Below are 24,354 nucleotides of genomic sequence, written 5' to 3' on the forward strand. Positions count from 1 at the left end.
AGCCTTTGGCTTATACGTGTGGCTAGGTGTTGAGTTTGGTTTGATATTTTTATCAAGTAGGAGTGAGTTGGCAAGTTGAGTTAATGTAGAGAGATTACTCATCCCTAAACATTGGAGAGGTGTGAGTCTATATAGAGCCATAGCTAGGTATGTGTATGTATTGGCATGCATGTGGCAATATGTTGTTGTTTTAGAGTGTGCTTACTCACTAGCCTAGGGGAATTTCAATTAATTGTCTATATTCTCTCTTCAATGCTTCAATCTATCATTCCAAATTTTCCAATGAGGTGAGAATGGGTGGGATGCATATTCCTTAGAGATGAACGTGGCCTTGGATGCTTGTATCCACCTTGCATAATATTGATTAACTTCACACATGTCTCTTTGCCATTTGAACACATATTACAGCTAAGGTTTTGCTTAACATTTGTTGTTTGTCTATTGGACCACATTTCATTGTTAATGATGAGAACAACACTTGGTGACATGGTATTGGAACATATATCATGGAACTATCATGGAACTACATTTGGTAATTTGCTATTGGAACACATAGTAGGGCTAATGATTAGCTTAACATTTGTTGTTTTTCTATTGGACCACATATCATGGTTGATAATTGGTGAGGATTCATTCTCCAAATTGTTTGGACGTGGCATTTGGGTGCAAGGAACACCTTGCATGATATTCATTAATTCATGATTAATCTAACACTTGTTTTTTCCATTGGAACACATTTCATTGCTATTGATTAGGACAACAATTGTTGCTTTGTGATTGGAACACATTTCATGGTAATGATTAGCACTACACTTGCTTTCTTTCCATTGGCACACTGGTGGAGATTCTTTGGAGAAGAAGATGTCATGCAACCTACATAAAGGAAGGAGAAAAGAAACAACGGGGGGACATAGAGGAAAAGAGGAAGAAGAGAGAAGAGAGAGGAAGAAGAAGAAGAAAAGGAAGAAAAAAACAACTCCAATAAAAAGCCATCCTCCCTTTCATATTACTCAATTACCTTTCTTTTACATATTGTTAAGGCTTTAAGCCATCTTTCATTGTACTTGTAAAGTCCCTTATATATATAGTGAAATACAATAAAAGCAAAACCCAGTGGATGTAGTCGATTTGGCGAACCACTTAAATCTTGTGTGTTTATGCGTTTACACTTGAGATCATTTCCATGAGAAGCACTTCCACCAAACTATCAAAAATCTCCATTTATTTTCACTTGAGAATGATATACAAGAATGTACAAGAGTGTGAGACAAATCCTAGAAAAATACATGAGACTTTACCCAACAAATCTTTCCATCAAACTACTATCATTTTCATCTATCAAAAGAAAGATATCCAAAAACTAGAAATTCGTCGAGCCTATTTAACAGATCAAAACACCATCAGTCATAGATTATATCATAATACTTTCTTCATAAGAGTTGTTCGTCTGTATCTCTACCATGATATATCAAAATTTCAGGAAAATCCAACGGTGCGATCTTCCAATATGTTTAAATTACCAACTCAGTCTCTAATCCCGCAGAAAACTGGACAGCCATGTTATGAGTACCAAAACCCCATTTTTCGTAGCTCCAATTGAAACACTTCTCTCACAAAAGTTGTTCCTTATCATCTTCTCTATAACATATCCAAAAAATAGATCAATCTAATCCATGTGCTGACTTGTATCCCAGTTTGAACAGCTGATAGTTTCAGCTATATTAAAGAAGAAGAAGTAGAAGTGGTGGGCTAAAATAAAAATAAAAGATGATGTTTGGAAAGGGAAAAGCTAGAAACATGATTCCATGCCTTGTGGCCTTTGAGACATATATTTCACTCTAAAAATTATTTTCTCTAACATGAATGTCTATTCTTTTCTAATGAAAACAGGTTGCCCGACCAAGATGGACGAGACGTTGGAAAAACATATATGGAGTGGTCTACGAGCAACATTTTATATGATGGATTATAAATTATTACTTTGTTATTAATATTATGATTATATTATTCTTGTTACTAATCAATTTGATTTATGTTGAAGCTTGCAGACTTGTAAGATAAAGTGTGAGTATTGATATCTATGTGAACATGACATATACATATGCATTGCAAAGCAAGAAAAAGAGTTGTGTTGAGTTTGTAAAGTGTTTGCGTTGTGAGGATATTCAAAGGCTGAAGTTTGTCTTGAATAATAATGAACCGTGTATATGTCAAGCGTAGGGTGCAGGGCTTGAGTATGCAAATTGGTTGATTATAAAAATAACGAAATCTTGTATATGTCAGGCGTCGGGTGCAGAGCTTGAATATACAATTGGGCATTGGGGGAAGTGCATATTTAATAAAGTGGAAACTAAGAGTTTAACTACAGAAATTGAGTTTAAGGGATGAACGGGAGTTAACTCATATTCTAACGTATCCAAAGCCAAGTGGTATAAGCATGGTATGGGACGTGCAGGCTTGGGTGCCTTAGATATGTGTTGACAGGATTAGAAGGGAGTGAGTACATTCATCCATTTTATTTGCAAATGCTCCATGCATCTCATGGCATACATTTTATGTATTTGCAAGAGCTACTCATTTCAATTATTCTTTTAGTTGGTACTTTTGTTAAGAATTAATTTGTGCACTATAGTTATTCCGCTGCATATTTTAAAAATTTGTATGTAAGATTTTGTTGATGTATGGTGTAACTGTTATAATTTTATTTTATTTTCCACCATATCTTGGTTGTAGAATTTATTTCTATAGCTAAGATATGGCTCACACCCTAACTCATGAATAGTCTTTATTCGCAGGTCCGGGCGTGACATCTGTACCCCATAAAAATACAACGGAGAGCACACGGGTCAAGTTTTGTTCCTTGATTCTCATGAAGATGAACAAATGCAACACATCCAAAAAACCGAGGTGGGAGCACCAAAATCGACAGTAGATGCTCGAATGTAGCAAGAACTTGTAAGAAAGTTCAAGACTTTGGCATTCGGTTGATAAGATAAGTGGCAGTCTGAAGAGCGACATCCCAAGAAGGGTGGGGAACATGCACCCCAATCAATAGAGACCGAGCCGTTTCTAATAGATGGCAATTTTTGCGTTCAGCCACCCCATTCTATTGAGAAGTATAAGGACAAGTAGTTTTGTGGAAGATTCTGTGATTAGTCAAATAATGTGTAAAATCATTATTAACATATTCACCGCCATTATCAGAATGCAAAATTTGGATTTTAGTAGAAAACTGTGTTTGAATCATGGTGTGGAATGTCTTAAGAGCCAAAAGCACATCACTTTTATGCTTAAGAAAGTACAACCATGTCGTCTGTGTGCAATCGTCTATGAAAGTCACAAACCACCTAATACCAGATAAAGTAGTAATCAGAGATGACCCTCAAACATCCGAATGAACAAGGCCAAAAGGAGTAACACTTTTATTAGATTTCAACGAATAAGAAACACGGTGACTCTTTGCAAGTACGCAAGTGTCACATTTAAAGTTTGAAACAAAACAACCAACAAATTAATCTTGAAACATATGCTGTAAATAACTAAAAGACGGATGACCCAAACGGTGATGCCATAATTATATCTGATGCCGCTTGTGGTTGACAGCTCCTTGGGTGAGATTAACTCAACCTATACTGACATTATCCATAAAATAGAGATACCTCCCCTCTTAGTACCACGACCAATTATCTTCTTTGTGAGACTATCCTGAATAAGAAAAAACTTCGGATACATTAATACACAACAACTTAATTGCTCAGTGGCTTGGCCATGAGATATCAATTTATACTTTAGTGAAGATAGAAGTAGTATATGAGGCAAAAAGAGGGTGGGCGTGAGGCGTACAGTGTCAGCGCCAGTCACCGGTGAAATGAGACCATTAACATTGGTAATATTACGTGGAAGTGGAACGGTATCACATGCTAAATCAGAGGGGTCATAAGTCATATGGTCAGTGGCATCAGAGTCGATGATTTAACCAAACTGAGTATCATCACTATTCATATTAAAAGCATAAACATAGTTACCTGAAGACTCCGGAGACATATGGAAAAAACTCAAAACAGGAGAAGGATCATCCTAAGATATCAAAGATAGTTAGGACACTGAGGTTGCAATATTGGCTTACTCAAGCTTGGCTTGCTCATCTCGTTCTCGTGGTTTCTGAAGCTTCAATGGTTCCCACTAGTCAAGATAACCATGCAACTAAAAGAAATTATCACGGTCGTGCTTCACACTACCGCAGTAGGTACAACCACAAATAGGGATTGGTGGTTTGAGACGAAGAGGGCGAGGGCCCACGGTAAGCCATGAGGCCATCTTGGCAGCAAAAAGCGAGCATTGTGCTGGGCTCGAGGCAGTAGCCTGGCGCTACAGCCCTGGGCTCGGTGCAGGCGGGTTCTCGGGGGTATAGGGACGAGGTGGAGCCTTGGCTCATGCTTCTCACTTGATAGTTGTCTTCTAGTGTTCATAACAGGATGTCGCATTGCTTCTCGGCAAACATAGGCAAAGGTTTGTTCGACAGAAGGGAAGGGCTCAGTTTGTAGAATATCACTATGAATTTTATTAAACATCTTATCCAATCCAGCAAGCAAAGTATACACATGATTTGTTTGAACAATTTTATTATAAATTTCAATATCAGTACCGCACTTCATCGGATTGGGTTGATGATAATCAATTTCTTGCCTCAAAGATTGAAGATCACTATAGTATGTCTCCACCGTCCATCTTGCCTCATGTGAGAGGCCTTGCAGGTAAGATCGTATACTTGAGATATATCAGAACCATCATAATATGTGCAAGCAACCGTGTCCCACACTTCTTTCGTTGTTGGTAGTCGAAGAACATACCCAATTAAATTGGGTTCCATAGAATTGATGAGCCAACTCTTCACGATGGTGTTCTCCGTATGCCATTTGGTGAAGGTTAGATTGTCGGTAGAGGGTTGGGGATTACTCCCAAACAAGTTGCCCAACTTGTCTTTACTAGCAACAAACATCTCAACAATTTGAGACCAAACTCCATAATTGGCACCATTGAGTTTGATGCCAATCGAAGCCGTAAAAGAATCATGATGAACAATTTATGCTAGAGATGGAGTAAGATTCATGGGAGGCTCGGTTAAGGTAGTAGTGTTTAGGATAGGGGTAGTATCAGTTAGGATGGGGTTGTTGATTTCAGCGTGGAGTGGTGGTAGGTTCTCTATGGGAGGGCTAGGTTTGCTTGAAGGAACGGGCAGAGCAGAAATCCCAGGATCTCTGCTCTGATACCATGCTAATTAGGGCTTATCTTGGGGTTTAATTCTGTGATATTATTCTTCTCTCCAAGAAGGAAAACATATATTGTACAAGATTAATTTACAAGTGAAGAAACATAAAATAATATCTACCCTAATCACATCCTGATTACAAGGACCCAAATAGGCAACTAACTAATTACAAGGGTCTAACTCTCTCCAACAGAAGGTACACTCTTCGTTGGGTTTGTCACATATATGGAATTGAGATAATCGTCTATTCACCAAGGTGTTGAACTGTGTTCCCGATTGGTCTTATTCACTTCCAACTCAATGTCGGATACGGAAACGATGTGGCCATTGCTGCACTTAGCAACCAGAACCCAGGAGTGATCATAGCAAAAACATTGTTTGGCTCCAAGCCTCCCATCAATTTTGATGTTCTAGCCAAGGCCTTCCAAGTCGATGGCAAACTGGTTAAATATCTTCAGAAACAGTTCTTGGACAAGAACAGCTAATAACAAAAAGGGCTAAGGAACGGTCCACGAGTCTGAGTGAATATGTTAAGCTTTTCACTACCTACTAAGTATGATCTATTATTAGTTGAATAAGATGGTTGCTTATTTATACTTTGTCATCCATACTTGGATCTTTTGATATCCTTAATTAATATAAAGTTATTGTGTTCATTGTGTGTGCGTTATCTGTGGGATCTCTCTTATTTGGAGTTTGGAGAGTTAAAAGATAAATACATCACATATATGATATATATTTAGAGTTTAGGGTTTAGGATATATTCAAAACTAACTAGTGATTTAGATTTTAGTAGACCTGGCACTTTTAATCCAACCCGACCCGATTCGTTAAAATTAGTATTCGGATGAGTGATACACGGGTCGGGTGGTTAACGGGTCAACCTGTTAATCACTCGTTAAATAACGGGTCATTTTAGGTGAACCCGTAAAACCCGTTAACATCCATTATTGAGGACTTTTGTGTAATTTCAATAGTCTTAATAGAAAACCCTTATGTCCCTCATGACTATTTGCCGCACGTCGTTGCTCTTTGAGAGATCACTGTGTTCCTTCCCTTCTAGCTCCAGTTATCTCCCTCATCTTCTTCTCTCAAAAATTTTACCGAACTCCACCACTCTCTCTCTGGTAGGCTTCGATTCCCTTCTACCTCTTCTTAGAATCAGGCATGCCTGCTAGCCAATGGAACCACCTTGGCCAAAGGAGTTGACAAGGGCGTTGGGATTGGAGACGTTCTGCAGACAGGACATGTAAGGTTCAACCGCAGCCACGGATCAATGCACTTGAGGTGGAGGAGGTGTCTACAATCTGGCAGCAGCCACAACATGCCGCAGGTGTGGAATTCTTGTTGTTCTTAGTTGCTCCGATGACTCTCAGGCCAAGAGGGTCCGAGTTCTTGAGCTTTCCCGTAGCCAATTTCCTAATTCCTTTCTTCTTATTCCTTTTTTTTTTCTTTTTTTTTTTATAAATTTTTAAGTGTTTTTAAACGTTATAATTCTTAATTATTGGTTGTTAAGAGCAGCAAGAGGCAGTGGAGTCTTTCTTTTGGAGCTTGGCCTCGGAGTAGAGTATTTTCGGGTAGTTTTGAATCGTGTTGTCATAGAGATTCCCTTCCACTGCCTCAGAGTAGGTAGTGGAGTCTTTCTGCAGATTGGATAAAATGTAAAAAAATAAAAATAAAATAAAATAATTGTTAACTGGTTGGGTTCGGATGATCCGTTAGCTTAACAGGTTGGGTTTGAGTGACTCGTTAAATTAACAGGTCTAGATTTTATGGTTATATATAATTTGTGTAAATCTCATACACCACATTGGCAATGTGATGAAAAGGTTGTGATCAGCGGTGATTATTATCTTCTAAGCAATAATGAACCATTAATAGTAATATTTAAAGAGTGGATAATAGAAAGATTGAAAATAAAATTAAAGAGAAATTTATGATTCAAGCTTTAACGAACAAATCAAACTTATGCATGTCTTATGAAAAGATACAAGTTGTTCACTGGTTTATGCGCCGAACAAAGCAAAGCTCAAGCTCGGCTCATTTTTCTATGAAGTCCTTGGTCTAATTGTTCAAGTTAACCTCGTTTTACTTATGAACCGAGTTTGAACTAGGCAAATTAAGAGGCTTGTAATTACTCGTCTTTTTTTTATTGTCAATTTTTGGATTTTAGCCATCGGCCGCTCATCGTCATTCTTACAAGTGGACACTATTGCCATTGGGAAAAGACATATTTTCATTAATTTATCTTTTGATTTGGTCATTCACATGCGTTTAGACTTGATCCAGAAGTAAGAACCCAATTAAACAATCCCTAATTTTCACTCAAAAAAACCATCAAAGCATAAGAAATATTTCAGTGTATTCGAAATATTAAGTGGTACATCATAAATCATAATATAAATAGAGGGATAATAAAAGTATACCTTAAAATAAGACATATAAGTCCTATGGTACATGCTATACCGCATTGTGCTTCGAATGTACTGAAAATCTCTTCAAAGAATTAGGTATCCCCTTTTCACATCTTCCAATGCTTATCTTTTCTGGTTGATCTGCATGCATTTATCACGTGTTCTTGAGTTTCAGTGTTTTTTCGTGAGTCATCTTTAATTCAGTTGTTTTATATTTGTTTATCTTAATTAGATTTGCGTTCAATGATAAACATTGGAACAATATTAAAATATTGAGTAAATTGTAGCAATGGTCCCTTAATTTTAACTTAATTGGAGTAAGGGTCCTACAACTAAAAAAATCATTACCATTGGGCCCTCAACTTTAATCCAACTAGAGAAATGATCTCTCAACTAACTCAATTAGAGCAATGATCCCTCAACTTTAACCTAATTGTAGCAATAGTCATTCCAACATAACTCATTTTGACAAAATTCTGACAAATTTGACGAAAATGACCATAGCTTCAAGTTTTGATGAGTTGAGGGATCTTAATTGTAGCAATGGTCTTTCCAACTTAACTTATTTTAACAAAACTCTGACGAAGTTGACAAAAAGGACCATAGTTACACATTTTGATGAGTTGAGGGACCAATGGTAATGAATTTTTAGTTGAGGGACCATTGCTCAAATTTGATTAAAGTTGAGGGACCATTGCTACAATTTACTCTAAAATATTTGTATCAATCGTGTGTCATCACTTTTGGCCACCATTGAAACTCTTTCACTCAGGGAATGAAGAAAGTTGGAAACTCACCATAAAATTCATTGGTAATATAGGAAGTAGCTCAACCTACTTATAAGTTCATGTAAGGTCTCTCATTCTATCAATGTGAGATTCATTCTCAACACGCATACTCACGTGTAGCGAATTTTCAAGCCTAACACGTAGACTACACAACAGGATGATGTGGAGCACATGTGGCCGTTTGGCTTCATATGGGAGACAACCTGTTTTGATGCCAAGAAGAAGTCGAGGTCCACCACAAAATTAATTGGCAATATGACCCTTGTTTTATGGATGTGATTAACACTTGCCATCACCACATAAAACTAGGGCTAATGTACTTCAGTAGTTGGAGTGTTTAAATTTTCCACCCACTGATTATTGTCTTCATTATTCTCCCATAAAACATTAAGATGGAGTTTAAGCATTTGAAACTACGGATAAGGAAGGAATTAGGATATTAATATCGAATTAGAGTCTAATGCAACTTTGGTCGATATCCACTAAACATTTTCATCAGCCAATTAATTTCCTTCTTCCAAGTACGAATATTCATCAAGTCACTAAACACGTGCTTATAAATAGAGATTTGCAGAGGAGTGCCTCATACAGTTTTATCATCATGCTATCATCAAATTAAGCAACTCCTAAACCAAACCAAACAACTAAGTTGGAGGCAACCTAATTAAGCCAAGATGAGAAGTGTTCATTTTCATAAGCATTGTGGCCACATTGGCATTCGCAACCCTCCTTGTCTCTGCCTACGATCCCAGTCCTCTGCAGGACTTCTGCGTACCAATTAATAACCCCCAATCTGGTATATATAATATATATTAGTATATCATATTATTCATATACCATGTGTCTCCATATTTATGTAATTTTATCTATTTTCTCTGTTAATTATACGTTTTTGCACGGCATAGTTTATATGCATGAAAATTTCATCTGCATGCATATACACATGTATAGACATGTAAAGCTGATATATACATACGTATAAGAATCCATGTTATTTGTACTATTTATATCATCATTTTACTGGTCACGCGTCTAATAGAGGTGTGTCCCATGGATGTAGATTACACATGTATAAGAGGGTTGGTCACTAAGAGCTTGCTTGGAAGTGCTTTTAGAATAAGTGAAAGCGCTTTTGATGAAAATGTTTTTGAAATCAATTCTTGGTAAATATGCAAGTGAATCTTAGAAAAGCACTTCACCTACTTCCTCCAAGAAACACATAATAAATAGTTTCATTTCCTTGTAGTGCAAGCAGTGTTTGTGAATGGGAAATTCTGCAAGGACCCAAAGCTTGTCACAGCAAATGATTTTTTCTTTCCCGGCCTCCAAGTCCCGAAAAGCACAGCGTATCCAGTTGGTTCGACAGTGACAGCGGTGAACGTGGATAACCTAGCAGGACTGAACACTCTCGGCATATCCCTGGCTCGCATAGACTTTGCACCAAATGGCCTAAACCCTCCTCACACTCACCCTCGTGGCTCCGAAATTCTTGTAGTCTTGGAAGGTACACTCGTCACGTCAAACGCCGATAATAATCGGCTAATAAGCAAAGTGTTGAACAAGGGAGATGTGTTTGTGTTCCCGATTGGTCTCATTCACTTCCAACTCAATGTCGGATACGGAAACGCAGTAGCGATTGCTGGACTTAGCAGCCAGAACCCAGGAGTGATCACCATAGCAAATGCAGTGTTTGGATCCAAGCCTCCCATCAATCCTGATGTTCTAGCCAAGGCCTTCCAGGTGGACAACAAGCTGGTTGATTATCTTCAGAAACAGTTTTGGTACGACAACAACTGATAACGAAGAACTATCTGTGAAAATTAAGGAGGAAAAGGCCATTAGGAACGATCCATGTATGCCTGGTCGGATGTGCTAATTAAGTTGGCCAATATATAAATTGAATAAGATGGTTAATGCTTATGTATACCTAATCTTTGTGTGAATTTTGATATGATACGATATTATATATGGTATGTTCTGCTGTGCGCTGTCTCTTAAATCTCTTTTAACTTTGACAAGTTAAGGAAATTCTTCCCATACCTCATATTTCAATGATTCGGAACAATTTCTATTTGGATATACTTGCATTTTCCCCTTGGGTGATGGGCTCGTTCCTCCACTTGCAAGTAATGTATATTTACCGTAAAAATCTTATAATCGGAACCGTTCAACTTTCTAATCTTCAAGTCTAGATTATCCTTGCAAAGTTTCATTTGAACATGAGATCGCTTAGTCATCCAAATATATCAAATAAATGGGTGATTCATCATTAATATATTATACATACCTATATTGTTGATTCATATGATAAACTTAGGATTTATCAGTAACTGTGAGAGGCCTTTGTACCATGGCAATGGCGGCTTACCAAGTTATGAGCTTTATGCTCTACATTCTGGGAAGCATGAGTTTGTTGGAGTGAGTCCAAGGCTCCTTACGCGTCCTGCCGAAGGACGAAGAAATGCTGGAAATGGATGGAGTGCGTCCTAATCTCTCTTCTCTTACTTTCTCCTACTATTGTCCTACATCACCTCCAAAAATGCAAGCTCCAACTAGCATTTGTGCTCCTTGGTCCCATTTAAATACCCTTGAGCTCCCAAGAGCATAACAAATACAATTTCGGAGTTCAGAGAATCACACTGCATCAACAAAGGGATTAATGGAACTCCCAATACATTCAGGAATCTGACCTCAAACAAGCGCTAAGGGCTCAAGTTCCTTGACTTCAATCCAAAATTAAAAATTCCAGCCTTGCTACAATTCAAGTATCGTGAGAACAGTAAGCAAGCAACCTGGTCAGCTGCTCACAACAGTTGCGGTTTCCTGCAAAGTAAACAGCAAGGGTCATTGTCCAGAAGCTCCACAGAAGCGGAGTACAAAGCTTTGAATACGGCTCATTTTAAAAGATTGACATCAGTTTTATCTCCCCCTTCAACTCGTTGTTATGATAATCTGTCCACTATTGCTCTCAGCTTGAAAGACTGCAGAAATTAGAAGATAACACTAATATTGAAGATCAAAGAACTGGCTTCGTGCCTTAATATTCCCAAACCAATAAAATTGGCTTTGTGCCTAAAACTTCAACTTAGAGAGACAGCTATCGTGCCTTAAGAAGTATCAAATCAGAACTGGCTTCGTGCCAAATAACATTTCTACAATTTCAATCAAAGAGGCTTTGTGCCAAACTAATCAACAATCATTCTTCTAAACAAAAATTCCACCATAACCCAATTTACCAAATGAGCACAAAAGAGACAAGAAAATCTCAGAGAAAAACATAACCTCAGGAAAAGATCTTGACTTATACATTGGATCAAATAGGTGGGATGCACGAACACCAGAACGAAACTCTGCAGACAAAGTCGCAATCTTGAACCCAGATGAGTACACCGAAGAATAGAGATCAAACAGCGTTAGCCATTTCTGGTTCGTGATAGCATCATAACAACAATGGTGTGGTGATCATGATGTTTGACAATAAATGCAGAAATGAAGAAACGGAGAGAGAAAGGAAGAAGAAAGAATCGGTATATCTTGTATATTCCCAATAGAATGAACCGTACAGTTTTAGTGATGCATCCCACTATTTATACAACTGAGAATTACTTAGCTCCCAAGACGCTTAGGTAACATACAAAACAGACTAGCAAACCAAACTAACCTTCTAACGAGCTCCATAAACTGACCTAACCAACAATGCTCATCTAAGTGTAAGTCTCCACTGTGCATGTCTTGATAGGATAATGCATTATGAAGTGACTTGTCAAGCTGTTAAACTGAAACCCCAGCCCAGAATTTTAAAATTCAGCACAGTTAGTCGTACAATACGATGAACTTTTGATGGAAAAGAAATCAACTGTGCGTCTCAGTGAGCAGAAACTTCCCTAAATTATATTACTTAGCTCTTCTTTTTTCATATCCTTCTTGCTTAGAATAATGTGTCAAATAGATACATCTAGATCAGTCACAAGCTAGTTATGGTACAAAATGGTAAAAAGAAGAGAGAAGTAAACTGCATAGAGACACACATACAAATATTTACAGCCACACCAGCGATAAAAGACCAAACAAAAGTATCAAATAACACCATTGTGATGTTATAAGAAAGTTTCCCATTATTACCTGTATCAAAGATGGTGAAGTTCAAATCGTAGTTTCAGTGCAAACACTAAAACAAGCACACTAACACGGAATGTTTTCATTCATTCTTCTACTTAGCGACATAACTTCATCCTTAATCATAATCAAGTGCACGATACTTTAACAAGAAGAAGAAGAAGAAGAAGAAGTATTCTTGTCCTTGTATTTTTTCTTTTTCGGCTGCTATGTATTCACCATACAAGTAATTAGTGAGACTGGATACATAGAGAATAAAGCAATTCTAACGCATTAGTTGGAACATTAAATTCTATTGATTTGTATCAAGAAATTCATTTAACATAATAAATTCTACGAATTTCAAAGCTAATACAACATTGGGATTCATTAATCGATAAACACCAACCTCTACTTGACATCAAAAGCTCTGATATTTGCGTTGAACCCCATCAAGGAAATGCAGTGAGCGTGGCCTCAAAAACGAAACCGCGGGAAAGCCCATCGCCACTTCCGGGAACCCCATCAATCCACCGCCACTCGGCTTTCCCGGAACAACGGTCCCACAAAGCCAATCTCCCAATTCTCTTTGCCGAAAAACAAACCTTATCGCCGCCACCAAACACCTTGAACTTGCTCGACTCTTGAAAGCACCTGAACATCTCCACCGGCATTCGGCCCGCCTCGTCCCACTCCAAGCTATCCAAGTCCAGCCGCAGAATCAAAATCGTCGAACACGAAGCGTTGAGCGAGAAAGAAGACTTCAACCCACCAACCATCAGCACCTTGTTTCCATTCCCCCGAACCAAACGGGGTCGCTTCAGGATGTCGAAGACGTCCCCCCACTCGTGCTTTTCGAGCCGAGTCCACGTCTGCGAGGTCTTAAGCTTCGAAATTGTGCAATGGAACAGCTTCCATTGACACCGCCACGGCGAACCCACATCGCACAGAGCGTAAACCGAGTCGGACACCAAAATTGGGCTTCTGGGTTTTGAAGGGAGGTTCGATGAGAACTTGAGCCACTGGTTCGAACCGGAGAAGTAGAGCGCAGCGAGCTCAGTGAGGACCATGACTCGGGTTTGGGAGTCAACGAGGACCGAGCCGTGGCGCGACCAGGCTGAGCCGAGCTGAGGGAGGACTCGGAACTGGCGAGTCAGAGGGTTGCAGACGATGAGTGACTTGGTTGACTCGGGCGGGTCGGGCGAGTCGCCCCAGAGGTAGACGAGGCCGAGTGAGGAGGCGACGGGGTGTGGGGAGCGGAAGGGGAGGAAATCGAGGGGGAATCTGAGCCATTGGTTGAGGTCGGGGTCGAAGACGTGGAGGCAGGATGGGGAGGACAGGTGCCGGTGGTGGGGAGGGCGGAGGGCGAGGAGGTTGAGGGGCGGAGATTGGGTGGAGATGAGGTGGAGGAAGGAGGGCGAGGTGAGGAGTTGGTTGAAGAACTTGGAGAGTGAGCGGCAGATCATGATCTGACGGAGGGGAAGGCTCGAGAAGATCTGGTGGAGCGTGTCCTGCGGGAGAGCGTCCATGGCTTTTTGCGGTGGGCTGCCGGAGAACTGGACAAGAGGAAATGCACAGATCGAAGACTCAGAGTGAGACAGAGAGAAACGCAGTTGAATCAAATGGTGGATTGTGGGCTGCGTGGAAAAAAGACGCAAGTATTGGTTGTTGTAATAAGAGACTTGTTTTATTAAAAAAATAAAATAAAATAAGAGACTTGCTACTGTTTTGTGCAAAACACAAAAAATAAATAAATAACTAAAAATAGATTTTTTTTCTAAAATTGTTTTTTTTGTCAAACGATAGATTTTGTTAAATTAGATGTTAGTTTAGTTACTGATGGGTTTGAACCCACGCTATCATGCAAGGAATCAACATCCTTCCAACTCTTTATTTTAGTCTCTGAGGTTTAAAATCGATAAATGTGGTTCATGAGATTGTACACCATCAATCATTTTGGTTATTTTGTGATAAATCTCTGTTAAATTGATGATATTTTTGTCAAATCAACCTCTCCTCTTGAACTGATGGTTTCTTCAATCTAAATGAGATTTTTCACAAAATAACTAAAATGATTGACGATGAATAATTCTAGGGACCGCTTCTATCATTTTTAAATCTCAGTGACCAAACTGAAAAGTTATAACAATCTTAGAGATTATTTTGGCTAAATAACTTTACTTTCGCAAAGTGTGGAGTTATAATGAAGAATGTTTTTATCTTCAACTCATTATGTTTTAGGTTTGAAATTATTTTGAGAAAGCAAAGGATTAAAGCAAGGGAAATATTTTTGCTCACCACTTTAAAGTGAAGGTGATACTCACTACACTAAAGTGACGGTGATGCTCACAATCTTATTGATTACCGTTGGATGAGTTTGATTTAATATATCTAGTACACAAATCTTAAAACTTAAATTAATCCAACGATTTTTAATGGAATGGGGAGCAAATATGCACTCAAGCATAAGGCATTCCTTAAGCCATTTTGAAGTTGAACATTATTAAACCAAATACTTTAAGAATGAAGAGAGTGGCCAAATGAGCTAAAACATTTGCTACAAAGTTGGAGGTTCGAACTTGCATATTTTAATTAGTAAAGTTTGGAGGAATAGTAGTTATTTAGTACTACGGTCTAGTAGTATTTATTTTCACTTCTAATTAAGAGGTCTTATGTTCAAATCTCAAAAATGGGGAGTTCCCCACCAATTTATTCATGCACCTCTTTTGTGTATTATATTATTGTATAATAAAAAAAAGTTTGGAGTAATAATATTATTTTGGTTGAATTTAGCATTAGTCAATTTAATTTCCGTTCCTAAACTCTGATAATTGTTGCTCATGTTCTTGAATTATGTCATGTATTTTATTTTATTTTTATTCCACTTCGTTGAAGTATTGTTCTTATATTTGGTTTGAAAATTTTGGGGGCCGATCGAATGGTTAAGGATGGACAACGGTTATGGCAGACGGGTAACCGCGGTTATTTACCCACAACCGTTTATATTCATATCCGCATAACTGTTTGGGTAATTGTATAAACGGTTATACTCATACCCATAACCGTTTATAAACGGTTAACCATACCCATAACCGTGTACCCATTTAATCATAACCGTTTACTCATTTAATCATAACCATTTATCTGTTTACCCTTTTTGAACCTGTTTATCCTTCTTTTTTTTTTAACCCATTTACCCCATTTTTCACCTTTCTACATGGTTATATTTTTTTTAACAACTTGAAAATTACAAAAGAAAAATTTGTCATAATTTTTGTTTTCTGACAATTAAACACCATTATAGGTACATTTTAGCATGCATTTCCCTATTTTAATCATTTAAGTCCTCATACAATTCCAATAATTGAAATAATAGTTTACGAACGATATGTTTCTGCTACACCAAAGCAAGTCTTTAATTATAATCCATATGATAATAAAGTAAAGCTTCTAAAAACAAAAAGTAGTCATTATCTTGAATACTAGATGATTCAAAGCTCCAAAATATTCTGAAACTAAACACTTTCGAACACTAATGCTTTAGCAAGTTCAATCACAAAGTCTCATCGACTCGTTGTCACCAAAATAAGCCTACAAAAGAAATGTGTAAATTGAATTAGTATCCCATTTAGGAACACCAACACCAATTAGCATGAATCCAACAAAGGTAAGTGATCACAGAAGGTTTACACTGTACAGTCAGTTATCAGGAAAAAAAAAAAAAAAAAAAAAGCAAACAAAAGCGGAGTACCAAATCAATTGAGTTAGTATCACCATTCATTAATATGCATAAACAGAAGGTTTACATTCCATGACTTTTCACACACCCATATGCATAAATTGAATTAGTATCACCAATAACTCCAAAGTTAAAAACAAAAATAAAGATTAGTTTTTACCACATTCACATCAATATCATCACCGAATGAGGAATCTTCAACACGAGGAGTAGAGTTTGAATGTGATTCAATAGTAAAAATTAAAATTGGGCTAAAATAGTAAATTTTTGAACATATACATAATTTATATGAAATTTTACAATAAGTACCTCGCATTTGACTCCACAACCAGTCTCGAGAACACATGAGTGCTTCCATTGTGCTTAAATGAAGTCGGCTACGGTGTGGACTGATAATCCTACCACGTACTAAATGAAGACTCTGAAGCTGCTGTAGATACATGAATAGCCAAAATTTCTCGAAATATATAATGCAAAATAGAATATTTAATCCCATTTGTCTTCCACCACGACAATATATCAAAATCTTGAGTCCTAGGAAAGACTTTCTCCCCCAAATATAGGTCTAAGTCAGATTGTTCATTACCGATGGTAGAATCCATACAAACTGGTCATAAGATGTTAAAGGATCACCAACTCTGAAATCACATGACTGTGATGGAAAATCAGTCGAAGAAGAAGATTCAGAAGACCGAAGCCCAGGTCTATGCTTCAGTTCATACTCTTTGACCAACAACGCATATGAAATAATTCTCCGTTTAACTCAAGTGAAAGCTTGCAATATGTCACTATATCCTAAATCATGGCATCATTTGTAAAGTAGTTATCTACCGTGAGAGCAGACAACTTACCATCAATATTCCACTCTGATAAGCAATCTATCATTATAGCGGAAAGTGTCCCGGCATTATGTGGGCATGGAACATATGCAAACCTAATATAAAACACCACTTAATTACCATAACTCAGAGTAACATGATGTGCTAGGCAATAAATCCAACACTAAAATTTAATACACTGAAGCAAAATCTCTTCCATCAGTAAACAAGACATATTCCAGATTTTAAGCATTTAGTTTATAAGTTTCTACTGGAATAAACGAGCAAAGATACATTTTTAAATTTGAAACACTCATTTAAAGTCTTCCTTCAACGACTCAGAGCAAATCATTAACTAAAATTGGAAGTCCTTATCTTCCTCCAACGAGTATGAGCTTTCAAATACACAACAAGCACATGTAACAAGTCATTTCCCAAACTGGCTGTATTTTACCATGATTCGGCTATATTTCTCAAACTGGAAAAAGGAAACAGAAAGTGACAAGTCATTTTTCAAATACACAACAAGCACATGTAAAAAGGAAACAGAAAGTGAAGACCTAGCATAAAATAAACTATAGGGTAAAGTACAAAAAATTACCTCAAGTGTCAAGACGCTTTTATATCTTATCTTTTAAAATTGACAATGTCATACCTCATCTTTAGAATTCGGTCCAATGTTATATCTTCCGTTACTTGGCCATTTACTTTTTAGTTAAATGCTGACGTGGCTTGATTTGGGACCCACTTTCTATTAAAAAATCATTAAAATATTATTAAAAATTAAAAAAATTATTTAATATTTTTAAATATTAAAATAATAATAAAAAGTTAAAAAAAAAACCCTCAGTTCGTCCCTCCCCTGCCCTCCCCTTCCCCCTCCCCCTCCCCATCTTCATCTTCTTCCCCCGACTTGCAAACCCCAAAAAAAAAAAAAAAAAAAAAAGAAATTCCAATTTGTCTTCCCCCGCACCCACCCTCAGTTTTCCCCATCCCCACCCCCTCTTCTCCCTACTACAACCCCCCCCCCCCCAAAAAAAAAAAAAAAAAAAAAACCCAGATCCCGTCGGCGGGAAGATGGGTGCACAAAGAAGGTGGAGGATGGGTGCGGAAGAGGATGTGGAGAATGGATGAGAGTGGTGGATTTGGGGTTGGCAAGGGGTTGGGTTGGGGGGGGGGAGACGAAATGGGTTCACTTTGTTTTTTTTTTCTTTTTTTTCTCTTTCTTCTTCTTTCTGGGTTGCAGGAGTACACGAACTGGGTTGGGTTGAGTTTTTTTATTTTTTTTTTATTTTTTTTTATTTTTATTCTTATTCATCCTCTTCTTTCTGAGTTGCAAGGGGTTGGATTTTTTTTTTTTTTTGTAGAAAAGCGTGAAGACAAAGCTGCCAACTGCTATGGGTGTCTAGTTGATGAGTTTTGTAAGTCTTTATGTATTCCTTCTTTCTTAGTGTTTCCTGGCTTGGTAGCCCGAGGATTTTCCTAGTGGTGGGTTTTGCTTCGTTAAATCCTACATCATGTGTGTGTTCTTTATATTTATGTTGAATATTTGTGTTGGATTAAGTTTGCATAACTATTAATTTGAACTATAATTTGGATTAGTTTTAAGTAGAAAGTTAATTTATATCTCTAGGTTAGATTAGTACCCATCCTAGGACTTTCAATTGGCACCAGAGCAGGTTACTAAAAATACCTAGTGAGATCCGTGGGTAGTCTAGGATGAATCAGGCTATGGGTTCAGTTTCTCATCCACCACATTTTGATGGAGACAACTACGCTGCATGGAAGGCAAAGATGAAATCATTTCTCTGGGCGCTTGACGACAGAGTGTGGCTTGCGGTTAAAGAAGGTTGGGAACCTCCAACAGTTAGTGAAACAAAAGGCGAAGGACAATCTTTTGTAACTATTTCTATGCTTAAGCCTAGAAGACAATGGAGCGAAGATGAACGCAACATTTGCACATTCAATCAAAGAGCATTGAATGCGTTGTTCACTGCCGTTTCGCCTGAGCAATTTAACTACATCAGTAAATGCACAACGGCGAAAGAAGCTTGGGATATTCTTGAAGTTACTCATGAAGGTAACTTCAATGTCAAAGAATCCAAGCTTCAAAATCTCATCACACAATTTGAAAATATCAAAATGCTAGATGATGAGAGTTTTTCTGACTTTTATGCTAAGCTTAGTGTAATTGTCAATGGTTGTCACAATCTTGGTGACAGCATTCCTGAACATAGAGTTGTTAAGAAAATTCTAAGATCTCTTCCTTCAAGGTTTCATGCGAAAAGGACAGCTATAGAAGAATCGAAAGATTTAAGCACTTACAAGTTGGAACAATTGATTGGATCATTACAAACATATGAGTCTGACTTTACCGAAGTCAAGAAAGGAAAAAATGTTGCCTTCAAAGACAATAATGAAAAAGTGAATGATGATTCATTTGAAAACCTGACTCAAGATGAATTTGCTCTTCTCACCAAACAAGCTAGGAAATTTTTGAAACTCAGAAGTTCTAGGGGACGTGAAAATCTAAACAACTTTGATTCAAACTCCAAAGTTCCTCGTTTTCTAGATGTCTCTTATGGAAATTCTTCTAAGTTTGTCAAACTTGGTGAAAAGAAAAGTTCAAATGATAGAGACAAGTGTTTTGAATGTCAAGGGTATGGACATCATGCTCATGAATGTGCCAATACTCTTAAAAAGTTGAAGGATGAAAAGAACATGGCGTTAACCTCCACCTGGAGTGACAGTGATTCAAAAAAGGACACGGCATCTGAAGATGATGATGAAATGGTTGCGTTTGTTGGAATCTTGGATGGATATGAGATTGATGACTCGGTAGTTGAAGAACCTAATTCTGTAGAAGTCTTACAAAAGTATACTGCACTTTATGATATCACCATGAAAGTGAAGAAAGAAAATGATGAACTGAAAAATAAATTTGTGCAGCTTGAAAGTGAGAAGAAGGAAGATTGAGCATTAATCTCAAATGGAACATCCAGAGAAGCTACGAGAGTCAATGTTGGAAAAGCTACATATGCTAGCATCAAACAACAAAATTCTTGAAAATGAATTAAGTGACATGAAAAAGAAGGTTGAAGAGTTTAGTATTGGATCAAGAAAAATTGACAAAATGTTAAGCTATGGAAAAAATTCAGGTGATAAAAGTGGTTTAGGTTTTGATTTTAATGTGACTGGAAGTTCTTCCTCTTCTGTTACTAAATTTGTCAAAGCTTTACAAGAACCAAGCAGGAAAGAAAGTAGTGATGAACCCTTTGGAAATTCGTGTACCACAAAATAAGCCAAATTATGTGAGCACCTTTGTTAATCCAAGAAATTTCATTAGGTCAAAAACTTTCATTCATATTTGCCACTTCTGTGGAAAAATAGGACATATCAGACCTAGATGTAACAAACTTCGAAAGGAAGATCGAACTAAGCACACCACCCATTGGATTTTTGGAAATCAAATCTCAAAATGAGATTTGTTGCTCATCCGAAGGGAATGAATAGAATTTAAAAAATAATGCTCAATTCCATCACTTCAAACTTAAAGCAAGTATAGAGAAGAAAGGAGACTCAAGTTTGCTTATTGGATATGATGTCACCATCATCTGATGAAGACAATCTTACATGTTTAGTGGCCTTCACTGCCTTCTCAACTTGTCAGTCTGATACTTGGTATCTCGACAGTGGCTGCTTGAGGCATATGACTGGAGACAAAAGATGGTTCATAACCTTCACCGAGGATTATAAAAATGGAGCAGTCACTTTCGGAGATGGAAAAAGAGCAAGGATTGTTGGAAAAGGAGAAATCAAAACTCTAGGAATTCCATGCTTAAAAGATGTCATGTTAGTTGATGGACTTAAAGCTAACCTAATTAGCATTAGTCAAATTTGTGATGATGATGATGCTGAAGTATTTTTCAATAAGTTGAAATGTAGTGTGAAAGTTGCTAGTGGGATAGACATTTTTCAATAAATCGATGAGTCATCCACTACTCAGGTTGAAGTGCACCAAAATGTTGACTCAACAAAAGCTTTGAGAAAATGACACAAGCAAGTGCAAAAAGATCACTCCAAGTCCGACATTATTGGCAATGTAGAAGATAAAATGCTAGCAAGAAGCAAAACTACTGCTGTAGTAAACTTCACGTGCTACATATCAAAGATTGAGCCAAAAAATGCCAAGGAAGCTCTTTTAGACGATGATTGGATAATGGCCATGCAAGAGGAACTCAATCAATTTGTTAGAAATGATGTATGGTACCTTGTTCCCGGACCCAAAGAAACAAATGTTATAGGAACAAAGTGGGTTTTTCGGAACAAAAGCGATGAACATGGTATCATCACGAGAAATAAAGCTCGTCGAGTTGCTCAAGGATACACTCAGGTAGAAGGTTTGGATTTTGACGAGACATTTGCTCCCGTTGCGAGATTGGAGTCCATTAGGTTGTTACTTACTTTTGCATGTCATCTGCATTTTAAATTATATCAAATGGATGTTAAGAGTGCTTTTTTAAATGGAGTACTTCAAGAAGAAGTATACGTGGAGCAACCAAAGGGGTTTGTTGATCCAAAACATCCGGATCATGTGTATCGGTTGAAGAAAGCTTTGTACGGTTTGAAACAAACTCCTAGAGCATGGTATGAAAAACTCTCAACCCATTTGTTAATACTCGAGGAGCTATTGACAAAACCTTGTCCGTTAAAAGAATACAAAATGATGTGATGATAGCTCAAGTGTATGTGGATGACATAGTATTTGGCTCAACATCTGACATATTTGTCAAAGAATTCACTGAAGTTATGCAGAGCGAATTCGAAATGAGCATGTGTGGGGAATTGAATTTTTTCTTGGGATTACAGGTCAAACAAGTTGATAACGGTATTTTTGTCTTTCAGACAAAATATGCAAGTGAGCTGGTTAAAAAGTTTGGTTTGGATTCAGCAAAACCAGTCTCCAATCCCATGGCAACAACCACAAAACTTCACAAGGATCCAAATGGAAAAAGTGTTGATCAAACACTTTATAGAAGTATGATTGGGAGTTTGTTGTATCTTACTGCTAGTAGGCCTGATATCTCTTATAGTGTTGGTGCTTGTGCACGATATCAAGCTGATCCAAAAGAATCGCATTTGGAAGCTGTCAAAAGAATCATCAGGTATGTGCGTGGCACAGTTGATTTTGGTTTACATTATTCCTTTGAAACCAATTCTGAAATTGCTGGATTTTCAGACGTCGATTGGGCTGGAAATGCTGATTTCGGAAAAGTACTTTTAGAGGATGTTTCTATGTTGGAAATAATCTTGTTGCTTGGCATAGTAAGAAACAAAATTGTGTTTCCTTATCCACTACCGAAGCTGAATACATCGCTGCTGGTAGCTGTTGTACACAATTGCTTTGGATGAAGCAAATGATTAGTGAGTATGGCATTAATCAAGGCACCTTCTCTATTTTCTGTGACAACACTAGTGCTATAAACATTTCCAAGAATCATGTTCAACATTCTTGTACCAAACATATTGACATTCGTCACCATTTTATTCGTGTTCTAGTTGAAAAGAAGGTTTTAATATTGGAGTTTATTGCCACTGAACATCAACTTGCAGACTTGTTTACTAAGCCTTTAGGCACTCATCGTTTCAAAACTCTTCGAAAGGCATTAGGAATTTGTCGTGTTCTGTAAACTCTATTTTTCACTTTTCATTTTTTTCTTTTGTCTGCCTAACTTTTGTCCCCCAAATTATCTGCTTCGTGCTAAACATAATATGCTTTGCCTTAGTGGTTGTTACTATATGTATGTTTATTGATTAAACATGCCTACTTGGCTGAAACTCCACACCATGTTAGCTTTTGTGCCTAAATATAGTGTGTGCATTTTTCATACTCTTATTTTTTCATGTGTGCGATCTTATGTGTTTTGATTCTCTAGAACTTGCTTTGAGACCTCTTAAAACTCTGTATCATATATTACTCTATTTTGGAGACGATAGTAGGCATTAGGACTTTCCACCATTGCTATATATGCCAGTGTCTTTACTTTTTTTCCCTAGTTCGCCATTTTGAGCCTTTATTGTCTTAAACTTTACTTTTTCTTCCCAAGCCTCTTATATTGCAAATTCCCTCCCTTCTAAGAAGCTAGTAGAGTACATTTTTCAAAGGAGAGAGATCAAGATTATTTAAAAGTTGAATATACAAATTTTGTGAAGAAAGCTCACTACAAATGAAGCACAAAAGAAGAGAAGAGGACAAGAAGTCACTATGAATTAGAAGTGAACTACCACCCTTATACGAACTTATGTGTGTTGGTTTACATGAAGAGCAAGAATCATCTGAAATGAATTGTGCGGTGGTATGTCTCAAATCCAACCGCTCCATTGAGTGCTAAGTTACATGGTTCATTGTTGTATTTCTCTCTTGGTTTCATTTCCAACTACTCTATTAGTCTTCTTAGACTTTGTGTTTCCTATCTTATTCATTTCGTTAACCAAGTACCTGAAGCCTCATTACCATCCTTCACAAAGACCTACTTGATCCAACGATGGTAATTTTTGATGTGTGGAGACGAGATTGATTTGCAAGCCTATGGTAGAATTTTCATATAATGATCTTTTTGAGAGTAAACACTTCACCTCTGTGAATATTCCTTGTGAGTTTAGAGGTTGCTGTCGAGTTGACTTGTTTAATCGTATTGTATTTCTATAGTCACGATTGTTTTGGCTATCTCTTGTTCGTATTATGTTTCAGTGGACATTATTAAAAAAAAAAAAAACATTTTTGTCCTTTTCTTTGCTTTATCCTTTCCGATTCTAGATTAAGTTTCTAATTTTTTTTTTTCTGATTATCTTATTGGTCTTTTAGTTGGGTTTGAACTTGGACTCATTTTTTTTTCTTCTATATTGCCTTGGTTTTTTTCATCTTTGTTTCTTTATTGTCGTGGCCTCCATCTTTGTTCTTTGTTGTCGACCTCCTCTTTGTTTTACACACAGTTTTTTCATCATGGTTTCCTCACGCAAGTCTGCATGTTCTCATGCTTTGAAAGGCAAGACTCCTAGTATTACTCATTCCTTCTCTTCTCCCTGCACATGGTTTGTCACTCGAAAGTTGTTTGCGTCCCCACCTGCTTCTTCAACTTTTTCTGCTGATTGTCCCAATGAGGTTTTCAAGCGTCTTCTTGATCTAAGCAAGCAGTTGGAGCAGTTGGAGCAGTTCATTAAGATTTCTACC

General features: G+C 37.4%; 2 protein-coding genes and 1 pseudogene across 3 annotated transcripts; 2 read left to right on the top strand and 1 right to left on the bottom strand.

Moving 5' to 3' along the window:
• Positions 1 to 9,580: 9,580 nt before the first annotated feature.
• On the bottom strand, positions 9,581 to 14,233 carry LOC137725432 (SKP1-interacting partner 15-like). Of its 2 annotated transcripts, XR_015963176.1 has the most exons (3): positions 12,976 to 14,224; positions 10,840 to 11,294; positions 9,581 to 10,282 (listed from the first exon to the last, which is right to left on the bottom strand). XR_015963176.1 is itself a non-coding variant. In XM_068464106.2 (2 exons), the coding sequence occupies exon 1, from the start codon at positions 14,093 to 14,095 to the stop codon at positions 13,019 to 13,021; it is 1,077 nt and encodes a 358-aa protein (XP_068320207.2). In that variant the 5' UTR covers positions 14,096 to 14,233; the 3' UTR covers positions 10,644 to 11,294; positions 12,976 to 13,018. The 2 variants fall into 2 exon arrangements, 1 of the variants encoding a protein (XP_068320207.2); XM_068464106.2 differs by lacking the exon at positions 9,581 to 10,282 and having other exon boundaries at positions 10,644 to 11,294; positions 12,976 to 14,233.
• LOC137725433 (germin-like protein subfamily 1 member 20 pseudogene) lies at positions 9,613 to 10,268 on the top strand (annotated as a pseudogene).
• A 4,621-nt stretch (positions 14,234 to 18,854) lies between the features above and the next one.
• On the top strand, positions 18,855 to 20,424 carry LOC137725095 (uncharacterized). The gene is made up of 2 exons (XM_088693473.1): positions 18,855 to 20,079; positions 20,126 to 20,424. Exons 1-2 carry the CDS (start codon positions 18,855 to 18,857, stop codon positions 20,422 to 20,424), a joined length of 1,524 nt encoding a protein of 507 aa, XP_088549599.1.
• The last annotated feature ends 3,930 nt before the right edge of the window (positions 20,425 to 24,354 follow it).

This window comes from Pyrus communis, chromosome 5 (genome assembly GCF_041283825.1).
Source record: "Pyrus communis isolate YQ-2024b chromosome 5, ASM4128382v1, whole genome shotgun sequence".
In the NCBI taxonomy this organism is placed as follows: Eukaryota; Viridiplantae; Streptophyta; class Magnoliopsida; order Rosales; family Rosaceae; genus Pyrus; species Pyrus communis.

What these genes read in the sequence shown, in the direction of transcription:
- LOC137725432 (XM_068464106.2), bottom strand. Translation starts at nt 14,095, where the DNA reads ATGGACGCTCTCCCGCAGGACACGCTCCACCAGATCTTCTCGAGCCTT.
- LOC137725095 (XM_088693473.1), top strand. Translation starts at nt 18,855, where the DNA reads ATGGGTTCAGTTTCTCATCCACCACATTTTGATGGAGACAACTACGCT. An exon ending in TAAATTTGTGCAGCTTGAAA is followed by an intron (nt 20,080 to 20,125) that starts GTGAGAAGAAGG and finishes TGGAACATCCAG; the next exon opens with AGAAGCTACGAGAGTCAATG.